This window comes from Arachis ipaensis, chromosome B2 (genome assembly GCF_059453495.1).
Source record: "Arachis ipaensis isolate K30076 ecotype BB chromosome B2, ASM5945349v1, whole genome shotgun sequence".
NCBI classification, from domain to species: Eukaryota; Viridiplantae; Streptophyta; class Magnoliopsida; order Fabales; family Fabaceae; genus Arachis; species Arachis ipaensis.
In genome coordinates, this window is record NC_142437.1 from 103,677,469 (window position 1) to 103,697,232 (window position 19,764).

At 32.6% G+C, this 19,764-nt stretch overlaps 1 protein-coding gene across 1 annotated transcript; it reads left to right on the plus strand.

Moving 5' to 3' along the window:
• Positions 1-9,474: 9,474 nt before the first annotated feature.
• LOC107625615 (BEL1-like homeodomain protein 9) lies at positions 9,475-15,933 on the plus strand. Its single transcript, XM_016328300.3, has 4 exons — positions 9,475-11,347; positions 14,439-14,797; positions 14,928-14,988; positions 15,083-15,933. Exons 1-4 carry the CDS (start codon positions 10,157-10,159, stop codon positions 15,611-15,613), a joined length of 2,142 nt encoding a protein of 713 aa, XP_016183786.1. The 5' UTR covers positions 9,475-10,156; the 3' UTR covers positions 15,614-15,933.
• The last annotated feature ends 3,831 nt before the right edge of the window (positions 15,934-19,764 follow it).

A 19,764-nucleotide genomic window follows, 5' to 3' on the forward strand; every position in this document is an offset into this window, starting at 1 on the left:
ATATCATTAACTATGTTGATCAATTATCTGGCTACAGAAGAGATAAGAAAATATAACAAACACCACAAGTAAAGAGCAATCATAGCTAATTCTTAAATACTTGATATTAGTCCTTTGAAGATCTCATATGACCCATCAGCCAAATAAGCTCCATAGCTCCCCACTGAACCAGAGATTAGAATAGGGCGTTTCTTGAAGATTCTACCATCAGGATCGACACCCGAAGAGCAGAGCAGCAAGGTGAGCTGCGGTCAGGCGAGGCGTGGTGCAGTGACGCGATGCGCGGCGCGACGATCCACGGTGAGGGAACGCGACGGAAGTGACACACCACCAACGCGAAGCATAGCAGAGCAGACGCTAGGGTTCTTCATTTTTGGGACAAAATGTTAAGGGTTAGTTTTGGTATTTTAAAAAGATGGGGTGAATTTAATTAGTAATTCTAATCTAATTAGGAGAATATTCTATTTTTGAACAGAATATTCCGTTATCTCAAACGATTTTGTCACGACAAGGACTAAATTGAAAAAAAAAATTAACGTATAGGGATCCAATTAAAAGGAAAAAAAAGTATAGAGACCTAATTGAAAATTTCGCGAAACTATAGGGACCAACAGAATAATCAAACCTACTTTTATCTATGACAAATGTAACAACTACCCCTTCTAGAAACAAAATTAAATTCGAAATTTGAAAATCAATTAGGAGATAAGCTTAGAATTTTGAATTTATGGATAGGAACCTAGTAACCACCCTCCATTTGAAATTTAAAATATCCCAACCACCCTATCCCCAAATCTATATAAATAGGGGAGCACCCATAGGTAGAAAATCACTCCTCTCAAATACTAATCATCTCCCTTCTCTCTCTACAAGAAAATAATATTCTGTGTGCAAACACAAGAGGCAAGCTCGAAGAAGCGTTAGGAAAATGAGTAGGGAATTATGCCTTTCTCACTTTATGTTGGCACGTAGTATGCTCTAGTTATTTTTCTTCCATCCATGCATGGTTACTATCTTTCATGTGTCTCATGGCATTAAGTACCTTTTTCTCATCCCTTATCCATATTGACCATGTCTATCTATTTTTGTCATTCATAATCTCTTGATTCATGAGTACATACCTTTCTACCATGTTTTATTTAATTATTTAGTATATCCTAATTTTATCCGGTGCATTTACATGACTTTTCATATCATTATATCATCAATGTTCCTTTAATATTGAGAGTACATACCTTTCTACCATATTTTATTTAATTATTTAGGGTATCCTAATTTTATCTGGTGCATTTACATGACTTTTCATATCATTATATCATCAATGTTCCTTTAATGTTGATAGTACATACCTTTCTACCATATTTTATTTAATTATTTAATATACCCTAATTCTACCATGTGCATTTACATGACTTTTCATATCATTATATCATCAATGTTCTTTTAATGTTGAAAGTACATATATTTCTACCATGTTTTATTTAATTATTTAATATACCCTAATTCTACCATGTGCATTTACATGACTTTTCATATCATTATATCATTAATGTTTCTTTAATGTTGAGAGTACATATCTTTCTACCATGTTTCATTTAATTATTTAGTATATCCTAATTTTATCCATCTTCATGCATGAATGCTTCTTGTATGACCCTCTTTTTATGTATGCTTAAACAAACCTTGATTGTAAATTGAATTGAGAGAATGATCTTTCGGTAAGGGAAGGTGACCCCAAAGACAAGATATCGAGATGATCCTTCGGTAAGGGAGAGTGATCGATCGAGATGATCTTTCGGTAAAGGAAGGTGATCGCCAAAACATTCGAGATAAGAACCTTGGTACGGGAAGGGGACTCTCTTTTTATACCGGTTTGAGTTCAATACCTTCCATGAAAGTTATACGTTAAGAAAGGAGAAAGTATAAATGAATGTTTTATTTTTATGTTTTTTTTAAAGATTTATTTATGATTATGTTGATGTTACATAAAGATGTTATCCTTCTAATTTTTTATGCTCTTTCCTTTTTACCTATATATTTTACGCTTTACGAGAGGTTCATATTACATGCCATATCATATGCCCTTTTTAAAAACCCCGCACGTGGGCTAGAGATGGATATGGAGGTGTTGCATAGCACTCCTACTGAGACGTTAGATTCTCATTCCTTTTCTTTTCCCATACTGTCTCCAGAGGAACATGGCACAGCGGATAGAGACGATGCAGTGCCCCCGAAGGTAACTTCTGAGTATGACCCCTCGAAGCACGCGTGGGTAGTTGCGACCACTACTACCGTGCTCCAACCTATCTACTTAGGTCGAGAGTTCGTGGAAGAAGAACCCCAGTTGCCCGTCGTAACCTTCCTAAATAGGAACGCTTCAGCATCTAGGAAGCGGTCATCTAAGGTGATACACCTCGAGTCATATTCCGAGACCGAGGGAGAAGAGTCCGACAACCCTGACCAGGAGGAAGACACCATGGAGGAGGATCCAGAGGAGGAGTTGAACCCTTACGGAAGTCCAAAGGTGGAATACGTGCCCTATTTCCCTACTTCGACACCCCGTCGAGTTTTGGTTCATCCCACACAACGGAACCGGATCTTCACTGCGCGAAAAGGTGTTGGAAGAAGACCCCTGGTACCTCGATTCGTGAATAACTGAAGAGTCCTGATCAAGGATAGGATAGGATACAAGTATGGGAGCCTCTTCGACGAGATTAGTTAGGACGTAATTAGTTTCTTTTCTTGTTATAATTTTCTCTAAGTATTTTATTTTGAACCGTACTCATGGTTAAGATATTATTTCACATTTATTCAAAACGTTGGAATTAAATAAATGTGAAATAATAACAAGAAAAGAAACTAATTACGTCCTAACTAATCTCGTCGAAGAGGCTCTCATACTTGTATCCTATCCTATCCTTGATCAGGACCCTTCAGTTATTCACGAATCGAGATACCAGGGGTCTTCCTCCAACACCTTTTCGCGCAGTGAAGATCCAATTCCGTTGTGTGGGATGAACCAAAACTCGACGGGGTGCCGAAGTGGAGAAATAGCGCACGTATTCCACCTTTGGACTTCCGCAAGGGTTCAACTCCTCCTCTGGATCCTCCTCCATGGTGTCTTCCTCCTGGCCAGGGTTGTCGGACTCTTCTCCCTCGGTCTCGGAATCTGACTCGAGGTGTATCACCTTAGATGACCGCTTCCTAGATGCTGAAGCGTTCCTATCTAGGAAGGTTACGACGGGCAGCTGGGGTTCTTCTTCCACGAACTCTCGACCTAAGTAGATAGTTTGGAGCATGGTAGTAGTGGTCGCAACTACCCACGCGTGCTTCGAGGGGTCATACTCATAAGTTACCTTCGAGGGCACTGCGTCGTCTCTATCCGCTGTGCCATGTTCCTCTGGAGACAGTATGGGAAAAGAAAAGGAATGAGAACCTAACATCTCAGTAGGAGTGCTATGCAACACCTCCATATTCATCTCCAGCCCACGTGCGAGATTTTTAAAAGGGGCGTATGATATGTCATGTAATATGAACATCTCGTAAAGCGTAAAATATATAGGTAAAAAGAAAAGAGCATAAAAAAATAGAAGGATAACATCTTTATGTAACATCAACATAATCATAAATAAATCTTTAAAAAAAACATAAAAATAAAACTTTCATTTATACTTTCTCCTTTCTTAACTTATAACTTTCATGGAAGGTATTGAGTTCAAACCGGTATAAAAAGAGAGTCCCCTTCCCTTTATCGAAGGTTCTTATCTCGAATGTTTTGGCGATCACCTTCCCTTACCGAAGGATCATCTCTATCGATCACCCTCCCTTACCGAGGGATCATCTCGATATCTTGTCTTTGGGGGTCACCTTCCCTTATCGAATGATCATTCCCTCAGTTCAATTTACAATCAAGGTTTGTTTAAGCATACATAAAAGAGGGTCATACAAGAAGCATTCATGCATGAAGATGGATAAAATTAGGATATACTAAATAATTAAATGAAACATGGTAGAAAGGTATGTACTCTCAACATTAAAGGAACATTAATGATATAATTATATGAAAAGTCATGTAAATGCACATGGTAGAATTAGGGTATATTAAATAATTAAGTAAAACATAGTAGAAAGGTATGTACTTTCAACATTAAAGGAACATTGATGATATAATGATATGAAAAGTCATGTAAATGCACATGGTAGAATTAGGGTATATTAAATAATTAAATAAAATATGGTAGAAAGGTATGTACTCTCAACATTAAAGGAACATTGATGATATAATGATATGAAAAGTCATGTAAATGCACCAGATAAAATTAGGATACCCTAAATAATTAAATAAAACATGGTAGAAAGGTATGTACTCTCAACATTAAAGGAACATTGATGATATAATGATATGAAAAGTCATGTAAATGCACTGAATAAAATTAGGATATATTAATAATTAAATAAAACATGGTAGAAAGATATGTACTCATGAATCAAGAGATTATGAATGACAAAAATAGATAGACATGGTCAATATGGATAAGGGATGAGAAAAAGGTACTTAATGTCATGAGACACATGAAAGATAGTAACCATGTATGGATGGAAGAAAAATAACTAGAGCATACTACATGCCAACATAAAGTGAGAAAGGCATAATTCCCTACTCCTTTTCCTAATGATACGTGCTTCAAATGTTCGTGATATGAAGAGTTCAAGAGTTATTTAGAAGATATTTTAGTTTATATTTTTAGAATATTTTATTTAATGTATTTTGATTTTGTTTATTTAATTACTAGATTGGGCCTTATGTTTATGGGCTTTAGGGTTTTCTTTGTTTTAACCTAATAAGAGGTTATAAATACCTCCTTAGCTATTGCAGTCGTAGCATAGAATGATTTAGAGGTTTCAAAACCCCTTTTTGGTTTCGTGATGAAACCATGGTGTGGACAATTGAGGTTGAGGAGTCCCTCTCTTGTTGCATCGGGGAATTGGTTAGAAGGTTGAGGAGTCCCTTCGAATCAATTTCCAAAATGATACGGAAATAAAAGATAAATAAGAAAATAAGAATTCAAACTGAATAAAAAGATACATTGAAATTAAAATAGGAACAAAAAAGATAAGTTGAAATTGAGTACAAAGAGAATCACTCTACTTTCTACCCAATTTCTTGACGCAACAAGAAAGGGACTCCTCAACCTAACTTGTCAACGACATAGTTTGGAAATTGAATCGAAGGGACTCCTCAACCTTCTATTCAATTCCCCGATGTAACAAGAGAGGGACTCCTCAACCTCAATTGTCCACACCATGGTTTCATCACGAAACCAAAAAGGGGTTTTGAAACCTCTAAAAATTCTATTCTACGACTATAATAGCTAAGGAGGTATTTATAACCTCTTAGGTTAAAACAAAGAAAACCCTAAAGCCCAAAACATAAGGCCCAATCTAGTAATTAAATAAACAAAATCAAAATACATTAAATAAAATATTCTAAAAATGTAAACTAAAATATCTTCTAAATAACTCTTGAACTCTTCATATCACGAACATTTGAAGCACGTATCATTCTCCTCCTCTTCAAAAAAAGATTCGTCCTCGAATCTTGTAGGTGGAAAAAATAATATATGAAAAGGACAATAATTACAAGGAAGATAATTTCTTTTTTTTTTATTTTTTTTTCTTTTTTTTGTTTTTTTTTCACTTTAATGCTTCTTTTTTTTTTACAATAATGAAACGCAAACGAAAATAAGAACACAAGAACAAAAAGAAAGACGCGAAAAATACTGGACTCTTTTTTTTTATGATAAAAGAAGCACAAATATAGATTAATAAGAATTAATCTAATACCTGAGCTCTGATACCAAATGATACGGAAATAAAAGATAAATAAGAAAATAAGAATTCAAACTGAATAAAAAGATACATTGAAATTAAAATAGGAACAAAAAAGATAAGTTGAAATTGAGTACAAAGAGAATCACTCTACTTTCTACCCAATTTCTTGACGCAACAAGAAAGGGACTCCTCAACCTAACTTGTCAACGACATAGTTTGGAAATTGAATCGAAGGGACTCCTCAACCTTCTATTCAATTCCCCGATGTAACAAGAGAGGGACTCCTCAACCTCAATTGTCCACACCATGGTTTCATCACGAAACCAAAAAGGGGTTTTGAAACCTCTAAAAATTCTATTCTACGACTATAATAGCTAAGGAGGTATTTATAACCTCTTAGGTTAAAACAAAGAAAACCCTAAAGCCCATAACATAAGGCCCAATCTAGTAATTAAATAAACAAAATCAAAATACATTAAATAGAATATTCTAAAAATGTAAACTAAAATATCTTCTAAATAACTCTTGAACTCTTCATATCACGAACATTTGAAACACGTATCATTCTCCTCCTCTTCAAAAAAAGATTCGTCCTCGAATCTTGTAGGTGGAAAAAATAATATATGAAAAGGACAATAATTATAAGGAAGATAATTTCTTTTTTTTTTATTTTTATTTTTTTTTTTGTTTTTTTTTTCACTTTAATGCTTCTTTTTTTTTTTTTACAATAATGAAACGCAAACGAAAATAAGAACACAAGAACAAAAAGAAAGACGCGAAAAATACTGAACTCTTTTTTTTTATGATAAAAGAAGCACAAATATAGATTAATAAGAATTAATCTAATACCTGAGCTCTGATACCAAATGATACGGAAATAAAAGATAAATAAGAAAATAAGAATTCAAACTGAATAAAAAGATACATTGAAATTAAAATAGGAACAAAAAAGATAAGTTGAAATTGAGTACAAAGAGAATCACTCTACTTTCTACCCAATTTCTTGACGCAACAAGAAAGGGACTCCTCAACCTAACTTGTCAACGACATAGTTTGGAAATTGAATCGAAGGACTCCTCAACCTTCTATTCAATTCCCCGATGTAACAAGAGAGGGACTCCTCAACCTCAATTGTCCACACCATGGTTTCATCACGAAACCAAAAAGGGATTTTGAAACCTCTAAAAATTCTATTCTACGACTATAATAGCTAAGGAGGTATTTATAACCTCTTAGGTTAAAACAAAGAAAACCCTAAAGCCCATAACATAAGGCCCAATCTAGTAATTAAATAAACAAAATCAAAATACATTAAATAAAATATTCTAAAAATGTAAACTAAAATATCTTCTAAATAACTCTTGAACTCTTCATATCACGAACATTTGAAGCACGTATCATTCTCCTCCTCTTCAAAAAAAGATTCGTCCTCGAATCTTGTAGGTGGAAAAAATAATATATGAAAAGGACAATAATTATAAGGAAGATAATTTCTTTTTTTTTTATTTTTTTTCTTTTTTTTTTGTTTTTTTTTTCACTTTAATGCTTCTTTTTTTTTTTTACAATAATGAAACGCAAACGAAAATAAGAACACAAGAACAAAAAGAAAGACGCGAAAAATACTGAACTCTTTTTTTTATGATAAAAGAAGCACAAATATAGATTAATAAGAATTAATCTAATACCTGAGCTCTGATACCAAATGATACGGAAATAAAAGATAAATAAAAAAATAAGAATTCAAACTGAATAAAAAGATACATTGAAATTAAAATAGGAACAAAAAAGATAAGTTGAAATTGAGTACAAAGAGAATCACTCTACTTTCTACCCAATTTCTTGACGCAACAAGAAAGGGACTCCTCAACCTAACTTGTCAACGACATAGTTTGGAAATTGAATCGAAGGGACTCCTCAACCTTCTATTCAATTCCCCGATGTAACAAGAGAGGGACTCCTCAACCTCAATTGTCCACACCATGGTTTCATCACGAAACCAAAAAGGGGTTTTGAAACCTCTAAAAATTCTATTCTACGACTATAATAGCTAAGGAGGTATTTATAACCTCTTAGGTTAAAACAAAGAAAACCCTAAAGCCCATAACATAAGGCCCACGCTTCTTCGAGTTTGCCTCTTGTGTTTACACACACAGAATATTATTTCTTTGTAGAGAGAAAAGAGAGAGGATTAGTATTTGAGAGGAGTGATTTTCTACCTATGGGTGTTCCCTATTTATATACTTTTGGAAATAGGGTGGTTGGAATATTTTAAATTTCAAACGGAGGGTGGTTACTAGATTCCTATCCATAAATTTAAAATTCTAAACTTATCTCCTAATTAATTTTCAAATTTCAAATTTAATTTTTTTTCTAAAAGGTGTTGTTACAACAAATCTAACCTTATATATAACAACTCTAATCTTATCAATAACATTATCAAATTAAACCATATATAATATATATACTATATATTTTAATTTAGCCTTATCTATAGAAATTAACTATACCAACATGATCAGAATCATTCTAAAACTATAGTAAAAAATATACTTCTAATCTAATAATCAACAAAATTTTTAATACACAATCTTTTTTATTTATATGTTTAGCAAATATGAATAATGTCATCTAAATATCTAATCAATAGAAATAATTATATCATTTATTTCGAGTACTTTTTTAGTATTTGTATTTCTGAACTCTCTCAACAATAATTAAAATGTAAATAAAATGGTAAATTAACTGGAACCGATTTTGTAACCTCTCAATCACAATCGTTGTGGCTCAAATCAATTTATATAGATAAACCAAACATTAAATCACCCTAGCCAAAAACGATTTAACTACAGTCTTACTAGTAAATCGTTAGTCCCAAGGTTTTATATGGACATGAACCTAAAGCGATTTATATAGGTCTTAATCCTCTAATAAATTGATCCAAGAACACACTACTCATGCTTCTTATGCCATGCTAAATCGTCTTAGTTAAGGATGATTTAATTTATAATAGATTTAAAATTCAATAAATCGTTCTAGTATATGATTCATTAGCATTTCCTATTAAATCGTTCTAGGTCATAACGATTTGCATAAGCTAAATTTATAATAAATGTATTCAGTACAATCAGATAAAATTATATCTAAATAATTTTATATATGTACTTTAACTTAGAAATTACAATTCTAATAATAATTAAAAAATATTACAAGATTAAAATTTATTTTTTATTATTAATATTTTAAAAATATAAAATAAAATATATTATTAAACTAAAAAAATTAAATTAAAAAATTAAATTAATAATTAAATAATAATAAAAAATAATAAATTCTGATATATATATCTAATATTCCTCTAACAGTTATATAAACATGCATGCGACACCATTAACAGAAAATTAATTAAAAGAGAAAACCAAGTCGAATTTTAGAAATGAAATTATTAAGACGTTAAAATTTTTAAGAAATAAACTAACTCGATGCGTGTTTTTGATCGGACAAATTGAAAATAGTTATTTGTAATGTCTTACTAGAATAGTGAATAATATAAAGAGGAGATAAAGCAAGTGTATTGAGAAAACGACAAAAGAGAGGAACCCCGTTTGTCAGAAATATCTGAAACAACCCAACACAGAAAGAAAAGAAAGCAGCACAAATGTTACTCTCACACACACACTAGCACTCTTTACTCTTACTATTACCGGAAATAGCCGGTGTTCATCCGGTTTCTCTCGAAACCCTATGCAGTAGTAGCAGTAGGCGTTGCTATCCCCAACAAGAACAACATCATTCATCATTCATCAACAATAACACCCTCTTCCATATCCCTTCTTTGGGAGTTCGCACTTTGAACAAAGAGAGAATCTCTCTGCGCCACACAAAATGAAAGACACACCAACACTCATAGACCCAGAACCCCATACCATATAGCTCCTATACACTTACTTCACAAATCACCCCTTTTATTTTTTTTATTTATTATTCTCAAATCAATTATTATTCATCATCATCATCATCAATTCACGTATCTCTCTCTCTCTCTTTCTCTTTCTATCTATCTAATCTTTTGCTTCTTCTTGCAATAACATACATCACTTGCTCTCTCTTGCTTACTACTACTACTACTACACTACTACATGCTCTTTTATTCTCTCCATGTCATTGAATAATCCCATCGTTTCTTCTTCTTCTTCATCATCATCATCATCATCATCTACTTGTTGCTGCTGCTAGCTAGCTACTACTTCTGAAAAGAAAAGCTTTCATTTTTTTATCTTTTATCTTTTGGTTACTTTTGAATTTTGTTTTCTATTTTTACCCTTTTATGGCTGAGGAGGGTTTTGAGGGTTACCATGTCCCACAACAAAGCAGAAGAGATAAGCTTAGAGTAGTTGTGGCTCACAACCAACAACACCACCATCAACAAACAACAACACTACTAGAATCTTCTTCCACTCCTCCTACTACTACTACTTCTACTTCTTGGTACGACCCTTCTTCATTCATTCCCTCCGATTTATTAACCTGTGCAGCAGCAACACAACAAGGTCATCACGGTAATTTCCACCTCAACAACGAACCTTCTAAACCCAACAACACCACCAACTTATTCGCCTCTTCTTCTGCAGTGAAGCAGGAAGAACAACAACGTTCTGGTTTGATGATGATGGGGTTTGGTGTAGTAACCGCCATCAACAACGGTTCTTCTTCTTCATCTTCTTCTCCTTCTTCTAACTCCTCTTCCGTTTCCCTTTCCCATCACCATGCTTACATGGATCCACAATCTTCTTCTACTTTGCATTTGAATAACCCGTCAATTCACGTTTTTGGAAACAACAACAACAACAACAACAACAATAATCCGTTGTTTCTCTACCAGCCACAGAATCTCAGAGATTTCGATAACCATGGCGGTTACGGTGGTGGTGGTGGCAGCGGCGGAGGCGGTGAAATCATGGTGTTCAAGCCTGAACCATTATCTCTATCTCTCTCTTCCCACAACCATAACCATGGTAGTAACAATAACAATCATAACAGCAACAATAACGGCAATAATCTTCCTCTAGAACTGAATCTTCAGCGGTATGGGGCTATGATTTGCGGTGGTGGTGGTGGTGTGATTCCGGGGTTGGTGGTTAACAGTAGTGGTGGGGGTTCTGGTACTTCGAACGAAGTTTCTAGAAGCTGTTCGTCGGTAATGGTGGTACCACAAATGATGGGTCCATTTACGGGTTACGCTTCGGTGTTGAAGGGATCGAGGTTCTTGAAACCAGCACAGCAATTGTTAGAGGAGTTATGTGATGTTGGTGTTGGTGTTGTTGGTGCTGAAGATAAGATCATTGTTGCTGATGCTTCGTTAATGGAACCTCCTCCTACTGCTGCTAGTACTACTACGCCATTAATGGAGTGCTTGAATCATTCTCATCATGAAGATCCTCTATTGCTTGCAGATCAGCATGCTGCTGCTGCTGTTGAGAGTCGCAAGAAGTCAAGGCTCTTAACCATGCTTGATGAGGTTTGTTGATTTCAAAATTCTTGACTAATGTTATTTGGATCAATTATTCATAGAAAATTTTAATTAAAAAATATATATTAAAAACAAGTTAAACATATAAATATATGGAGGAGGCTGATTTTTGTATTTGGATATATACTTGTGTATGGTAATTAATAACACCTACTTCTCTATTATATTATATTTGATTTTGATTTTGATGTGGTTTTGTTATCACAGTCCAACTTTTTTTTTTCAATGCTTAAATTGAGTAAAGTTTTTATAGACACAATTCAATTTTGTAAATAAGGATATATTTTTTTTAAAAAAAATTATTTTATTTTTTCCCTCTGATTTGTGTCACTGTCATTTGAAATAATTGGTGAAATGGGGTTTCATTCTCTTGTCAACTTCATATCTGAGTTCATGTTTATTGTAAAAAATTTTTTGTCACTTTGTCCACTTGCATTTTCTGTTTTAGATCAGTTTTTGTCCAGAAGGAAAATGGGTTTCTTTACCAAATTTGCATGTTCTCCTTTTATCTCTCTCTTTTTTTTTAAAAAAAAAAATTAATATATTCTTTTCTTCTTTTTTGAAAGTTATATTATGTGCTCATGTTGATTAATGCTTGTTTAATGATTCCTTCCAAGTGGAAGGTTAGTTAGGTTTGCTAGTACATAAACTAGTACAAGCAAGTTTATTATTACACATATTTCTTGAGTTAACTCAATTTTTTACTACTTTACAAGTTTTAAATCCTCAAACCGAGTTTAATATGATATGATTTGACTATGATTCTAGTTTACCTAAATTCTTGAGTTATATATATATATATATATATATATGATGGATCAACCTTTTGTAACTAAGTGTATTAAGATTCTTGCAATTAGTGTGATGGATGGCCCTCCGTGAACTCAATTATCTTTATGGAAAAGTTAATGGGAGGGAATATATGCACAAAGAGATTGGTATTGTAAAGGGGCTGACAACCATTGAAAGATATCTAATTGGTGGCAATGTTACCGATTTGGAGGGATAATTTTGCATAAAGTTGAAGGAATCCATTTGGAAAGATTTATACTCTAAATTAAATGAAAATTTTAGTGATATGATTGTGGAGGTGTTCAAATCTTTTAAAGAAAGAAACTTAGATACATATGTATATATTCTTGATAAGGTGTTTTGCCTTTTAAGTGGGATTGGCTTTGTTTGTTTGGGATTGTTTTGACAAACTCTATTCTAAATTATGGATATTATAATAGTAGAGTATGTCGCTAATAATAATTCTAACTAAAAACTAGTGATATAATTTAATTTATTCTAAACTCTTTAGCCGGCAATTATTGTTCATATTTGCCTTTTCTTTTTCCAACATGATGAAAGTAATATTCTCATATATGATATGGTGAATATATATTTGGCGCATATATTCATTCTGTGCTGAATATTAGATATTCATATATTAGGACAACATGAATAATAAACCATAACATGGAATTAAACAATATTTTTTAATGCATGGCTTGTTAAGGATATTAGAAGTAGTAAAATGTTTTTATAGAAAATATAAATCTTGTAAGTCGTTCTTTATGGCATGAATCTATTGGAAATGTAAAAACTTTCTACTTTCACTCTTTTAACCTGTGCTCTTAGATCATCACTTGTTAGCTAAATTCTAGTTTTATATTAAGGATAAATGATTTTCATAATGAAGAACATAGATTTTGTTTTTCAGGTGTAGTATATATATTTTTTAATTTTCACCCTACTTTTCCCTACCACATTTGTTATATACTTATATCACAGTTACTGCATAGTGATTAGTTCCTGTGGATTCCATACCCGTGATTCACCAGTGTGGGAGTTATGACCAATGCTTGTGCAAGGATTTAAATAAACGGTGTAACCATGATGTAAATTAAAGTGGTGCTAGATCATTATTACAACTAGTAATTTATATACTCCATTTGCTTTCTCAACATTAGATTGCATATTTATACACTCTTTTTACTACTAACAAGTCTCACTTTAGAAATTTCCTATGATATTATATTACTAATTGTAGCTTTAATTGAATGTTCCATTGTCCGTATGCTAAAAACTCTTCTGGTCTTAATATTATCATTAGTTAAGGCCCCAATAGAAATATTTAAACTATTTATTGACAGGATCAACAATTTTTGTGACCATAAACTAAATAAAAGCTTCATTGTTTGGTAGAATAATTAAATATGTGTATGTAATATGTATATGTGGATGTACATGGGTTCTTTTCCGAATTTAAGGGTATAGGAAAACATCAGAATGTGCTGTCATGTCACCTATGGTTTTGCATCATTATGGTTGTGTAGTATACACTTCCTTTGCTTATCTATTTATGACTTTCACCCTCTAAGAGAGAAGCAAACTATTGTGATATTTTCTTTCTTTCTTCTTTTTTCTTTTTTTAAAAAAAATGAAGATTAGTATCTATGTAAATGTGAAGATTAGTGGACAATATTTCCTCCCTATTGTAAGGGCTTTTTCTTCTATCCCTATGACTTTGAACAATTTAAGAGTTATTTGTGTTGATCATCAGGCAAACCAACTTAATTATTAGTGAACTGCATTGTGTTACCTAAAATCATAAACCTTTGGAAATAAATTTGAAGTCAAAAATCAACAATCAAAGTTAATATATGGGTCTTTATCCCATCAATTGTTGCTTGAAATACCTATTCATCAAGCCTATAATTGGATCGTGTCCTTGTTTTTCTCTGGTTTCCATTTAGGGAATTATTAATTTGTTTGTCTTGTTCTATGTTTCATCTAATGATTTCTAGACCTATTACTATATGATGCAACGGAGACTGAAGATTTTGCTATGGTTTGAAATGTTTGTTATCCAAGTTAGTGAACTAAGTATTATTAACCTCTCTATGCTTCTATCCACGGCATATCGATGCCACAGGGTTCTTGTCCAGTTGGCCAAATAATTAACTCAGTACTAAAATAATATCTGATGAATTGGGCATTTGAAACGATGACTATTGAATTTCTTGCATAAGTAGTCATAATTCTGGTTGGTAAAACAATAATGTGACAACTTTTGTTTCTTTATGATGAACAGGTTTATAGGAGGTACAGGCAATATTATCAGCAGATGCATGCAGTGGTAACATCGTTCGAGTATGTTTCGGGCCTCACGAATGCAGCTCCATATGCGAGTTTGGCCATAAAGACAATGTCCAAACACTTTAGATGTCTTAAGAATGCAATTACTGACCAGCTTCAGTTCAACAATAAGACTCATTTTCAACTAAGCAACAGGAAAGACGAGTCTCCGAGATTCGGCAACAATGATCGTGGCCCTTACGGCCAAAGGTCAGGATTCATTGAGCACCAACCTGTTTGGAGACCTCAAAGAGGACTCCCTGAGCGCGCCGTGACGGTTCTCAGGGCGTGGTTATTCGAGCACTTTCTGCACCCGTAAGTTCCATTTTCGTTAGATAATTCAGCCAAACATGTTCAGGAAAAAATGTCAAATCATCTAACGATTTATAATATCATGTTTCTTGTACTTATTCATATCACTGAGTTATTTTTCGGCCTCATGCAGTTACCCGACCGATACGGACAAATTAATGTTGGCTAAACAAACTGGTTTATCTCGTAGCCAGGTGAGGGAATTCTTGATAATTAATCTTCATTTTCATGCTTATCATTTATGATTTTGTCAACTGATTATTTTACTACATGTATCTATTTTTTCAGGTGTCTAACTGGTTTATTAATGCAAGAGTAAGGCTGTGGAAACCAATGGTGGAAGAAATACACATGCTAGAAACCCGGCAAGCTCAGAAAAATACTCAAAGAGAAGAGCATAGTAGGAACAAGTCGAGCGATCCCTTGCCTTCGGATAACACAACGCTTGTTTCAGATAATCCATCGACCTCGGCCGCCGATAAATTTCAGGAGGCACCTTACAAGCGAGCTATGAACGAGCTTCCGAGCATGGCGATTAGGACTCAAGAACAAGTGAATCTTGCATGCCACGGCAACCAGCAAGTTGGCATTGGAGTGAGCATGGGGAGTGCTAGCAATAATGTGTCACTTACACTAGGCCTTCACCAAAATCATGGGATTGGTTTGGCCGAACCGTTTCCATTGAGCGCGGCTCAGCGCTTCGGCCTTGGTCTCGAAACCAATAATGAAGGCTATGTCCTGAGCGGTTTTGAATCGCAAAACCGGCATTTCGGAAGGGATGTTATTGGAGGGCAACTATTGCATGACTTTGTAGGATGATGAAGAATCTTAGAAGAAGAAGGTCTTCAATCTTTAATAGCTTTGCTTGGACTTTTCAATTTGATTGGGGTGATAAAAATACTAACCATGTTTCTGTTGTGCTCTTTCATGAACCATCAAGAAGGAAATAGAATTATTGTATAAACTCATTTTAGGCGAGGGGTAAAAATGTCAATGACACTTTCATATGCTGATCCGATTCACCCTTTGTACTATGGGAACAAATCCTATGTTTCTGTGGCTTTTTTTTTTCCAACAAATATTTGTAAGGTGTAAGCTCTTTTCCATTTTAAATCATTGTCATCTTTGAAACCGGTAAATGGATTTCAAATTCGTAAATTTGACCTGCGTTCAAAGCATTCCAACCCGCATGACGTGGAAACAAACACTGAATCTTGCACAACATGGATGTGCATTGAAACTTGTTATCTCAGTGGTAATGGTATTTTTACCTTACTCTTATAATTTAAAGTGAAATAATATCTTCCCTTAACCACAAATTAATAATATATTTTTATGCAACAACCAGCAATCATCACTTTACTATCAAACGAATATATGCAAAGCCATGACATCATTTGAGTTAGGCTTTTAATTTACAAGTGTTAGAGATTCAAATACCAAAATTACATCTTCAATGAACTTTTTAAGAAAGACTCAACTGTATAGTGCTTTTTAATTGCCTTTTCCTTTTCCTTTTCCTTTTGCTTTTAACTCCAGAAGAAAGGGTTCTTTGGAAGGATCAACATTTACCAAAACTTCCAAAATGTGAAGAAAGACATGCACGACTTGCCATTGGTAAAGACATTCGTTTCCCAATGCACGAATACTGAGTTCAAGTTGGAACTTGTTTGAATCAGGGAACAAACATTTCTTAGTCCAGTCACTCAGGGACATCATATCAAGTCTGTCTAAATCACTCAGCTCAAGATCTTCAGCAATCAAGTCATTCCAACTGTATCTAGTAATAGAAATTTTAATGTTGTGAATGCAAAACATGTTTCAAAAGATCTCGGAGTTCGTTTTTTGGTCGTGAAAGATCTAACAGTTCTAAATTTTTTTTTTTTTTTGGATGACAAGAGTTCTAAATTCTAATAGCAGAATGAGAAACGATGGATAGTAACAAAGATTAGACTGTTAGCCCAAAATTTGAATTGTTTCTTGGGCCAAGAGCGGGCCGAATACTCCTTATAAAAATGCTAGTTGTAACAAAGAGAGGTCCAGCCTGATCAAAGGTCTTTTCAATCTGAGGTAGAGCTCGTGGCTGAGGCATGTGAGGTAGTGGCAAAAGTGTTTGCCTCAAAATTCAAATTAAGCCACGCCAGGTTTGAATCCTAGCAGTAGTGGAGAGGTTAGTGTGTGTGTGAGTGTGTCTGTAACTTTGTATGACCCTCTTTTTTAGTATTTCCAAAATAAATTAATTTTAAGGAAAAAAAATTACTGGTTTATTATTGCCAATTCCAGTCAAGGTTGTACAAAAGAGGTAGCTTTAAAAAAGAGTTTTATTCCTAATAATTTTTATAATTAGACAAAATATTTTCTCTAACAATTTTTTCTTATTTTAAAATAGCATACAAGTTACATCTTGTTCAATTCTGGTATAATAAATTAATTAAAATCTAATATTCAAGTAAAAAGAATAAATTAACACCACATACTATACAAATAACAATTTACACAGTCCAATTTAAAGAATATTCTTCAAAGAAACAAAGACAAATGGAGAGGTAGAGACAAGATGAAAGAATATAGAAAAACGTGTATATTGCTATAAGTCGTTACAATATTTATAACTAGCCAAGGAAAGAAAGAAAAGAGAATGATGAAAAGATGTTAGTGCATGTATTGTAGACAAGGGGATGACAAATTGTCATATTTGATAAAAAGAAAACGAATATGGATGTTTTCATGTGTTTTGCACAATTTATTTTATTATTTTTATTTTGTATTATTGGGCTAATCCTTTGTGTTAACTGTAAATGTAAAATGATTATGATGTTTTTATGGTTAGTTAATAGAAATTTTGTAAGGTATAGATCCAAAAAAATATCTAGAGATGTAGAACAAAATTTGTAGACTATAGAGTGTATGTGGAGCTGTGAATGACACCTGGGTCAATGTATTTTTTTTGTCATGGGTCGGTCTCTGACTGAAATAGAAATTTCGTTTGTTCATTCTCAGATTTGAGACTAAGTTTTTTGCGTTGCGACTAGTTTCTCTCATGCAAGATAAGATCAGGTGATCTCTTTTTATTTTCTTCTCAGTTAGGCTTAATAAGTCTCTTCCTTTTCTCCGATCAATAAGCCTCCGATTTTTTTTCTTTGTTTTTCATCCTCCCTAAACAGAATCTGACAATATCAGGAAAAAAAAAATATTAAATGATTTCTGACAATTATTTCAAAAAATAATAAAGTTTTTAACAAAAAAGATATTTTTTTATTTTTAATCTTTATTTTTATAAGACAGATTTGTCCTTCTATCAATATTTTTCTCTGTATTAACGGAATAAACTTACATGACATATCAAACCGTTCATTTATCCATTAAAAATCAATTAGGATTGACAAATTTTTTTTATTGAGAGTCTTTTTGTCTTTTAAAAATAATTGTCAAGACCGTTTAGTTTTTTATTTTTTATTATTTTTTTAAATATATTAGCTAAATTTATTATGTTAAACTAAGAAGTATTAGTGATTTTTAAATTATTCTTACTTATAAAAATTAAATAAAAAATATGTTAGTGATTAACATGTTATATAAATATGTTTTAAAGAAAAAAAAATGACTAACCAATCTCACAAAGTTAAATATCAAAGACCAAAAAAATATTTTTTTATCAAAAATCTCATAGTCCTTTAAAAAAATTAACAGAAACTGGGGTGGATATTCACTTGGTAATATCATTGCTGAACTGTGAATTCAACTTTTTGTGGGACACGGTAGAAGGACAGAAATTTGTTGCTTTTATAAATAAGGATTTGGTATTTTTTTAGTAGGATGGACAATTCTCAATTCAATACACCCATATTACAAACTTATTCACATAATACTAAAAAATTTCTTTTCAATACCTAGTACATTTACCAAGGTTTTTTTTTTTTCGATTTCAGGTACAACGTATTAAGAGGCACATGAATTATTACCTCATTTCTTTTTTTTTTTTTTTGACTTGGATTATCATCTCATTTCATTAAGTCAAATTTTTTTTATGTGGGCCACCAAAAATAAGTAATCTGAGGGAGTAAGGTAAGAGCTTTTGGTGTGTGTTTTAGGCCCGTTTTTTAGGAAAGATGCACTAGAATTTTTGGGTTTTGGGAGGGGGGGGGGGGACTGAAAAAACTTTGGGTTGGTTTATATTTGAAGTTATTTGGAGGAAATTTTGAGGCCGTTTTGAATTGCATAGGAGAAAGAATAAAAAAAATCTGAAAATTCAGTAAAATAATAATTTGAACTAATTTGGAGAGAAAATTTTTCGCATTAAAATAATCAAAATATTAAAACTATGTGGTGAAATAAAGATTGTTTATTTGTATATGAAATTTAAGTTGAAAATTTATGCGTTAAATGTAATTACATTTGGTGGGTCTGGACGAATTATTAAATCCAATTTGAATATAAATTTTATTATATTCTATATATTTATATATACACTTTATATATCCATATACTATATATAAGTATTGGCAGATGTTATTTATTTTTTTCCTAATTTTTTATTAAATTGAATTTATAAAAAATTTAAAAAAAAGTATCTATTGTCTAATGGATAGGATAAAAATTTCGTAAACCTTCAAATTTTGTTGAACACAAATAATTTATATTATATATTTGTTATGTAGATTTTTAATAAATTTGGATTGGTTTGATATTTATGATTTAGGAGCAAAATCTACTCCTCTTTTATGAATACTAATTTTAAAAGTTACACCAAAGACTCTATTTTGAACAAGTAAAAAGAGAAAAATTTAGAATGTAAACTGGAATTGAATTACTTGAATTTTAAATTACAGAAAATAGAGTAAATGATTTTAAATTAAAAGAAAGCAATAAATGCCTCCAACATAGTTGAAGGATTTTGAATTTAAAAAGACAACACAGGATTTAAAAGAAGAAAAGAAAAGACTTTGCAAAGAAAAAGTAAATTGCGAGAA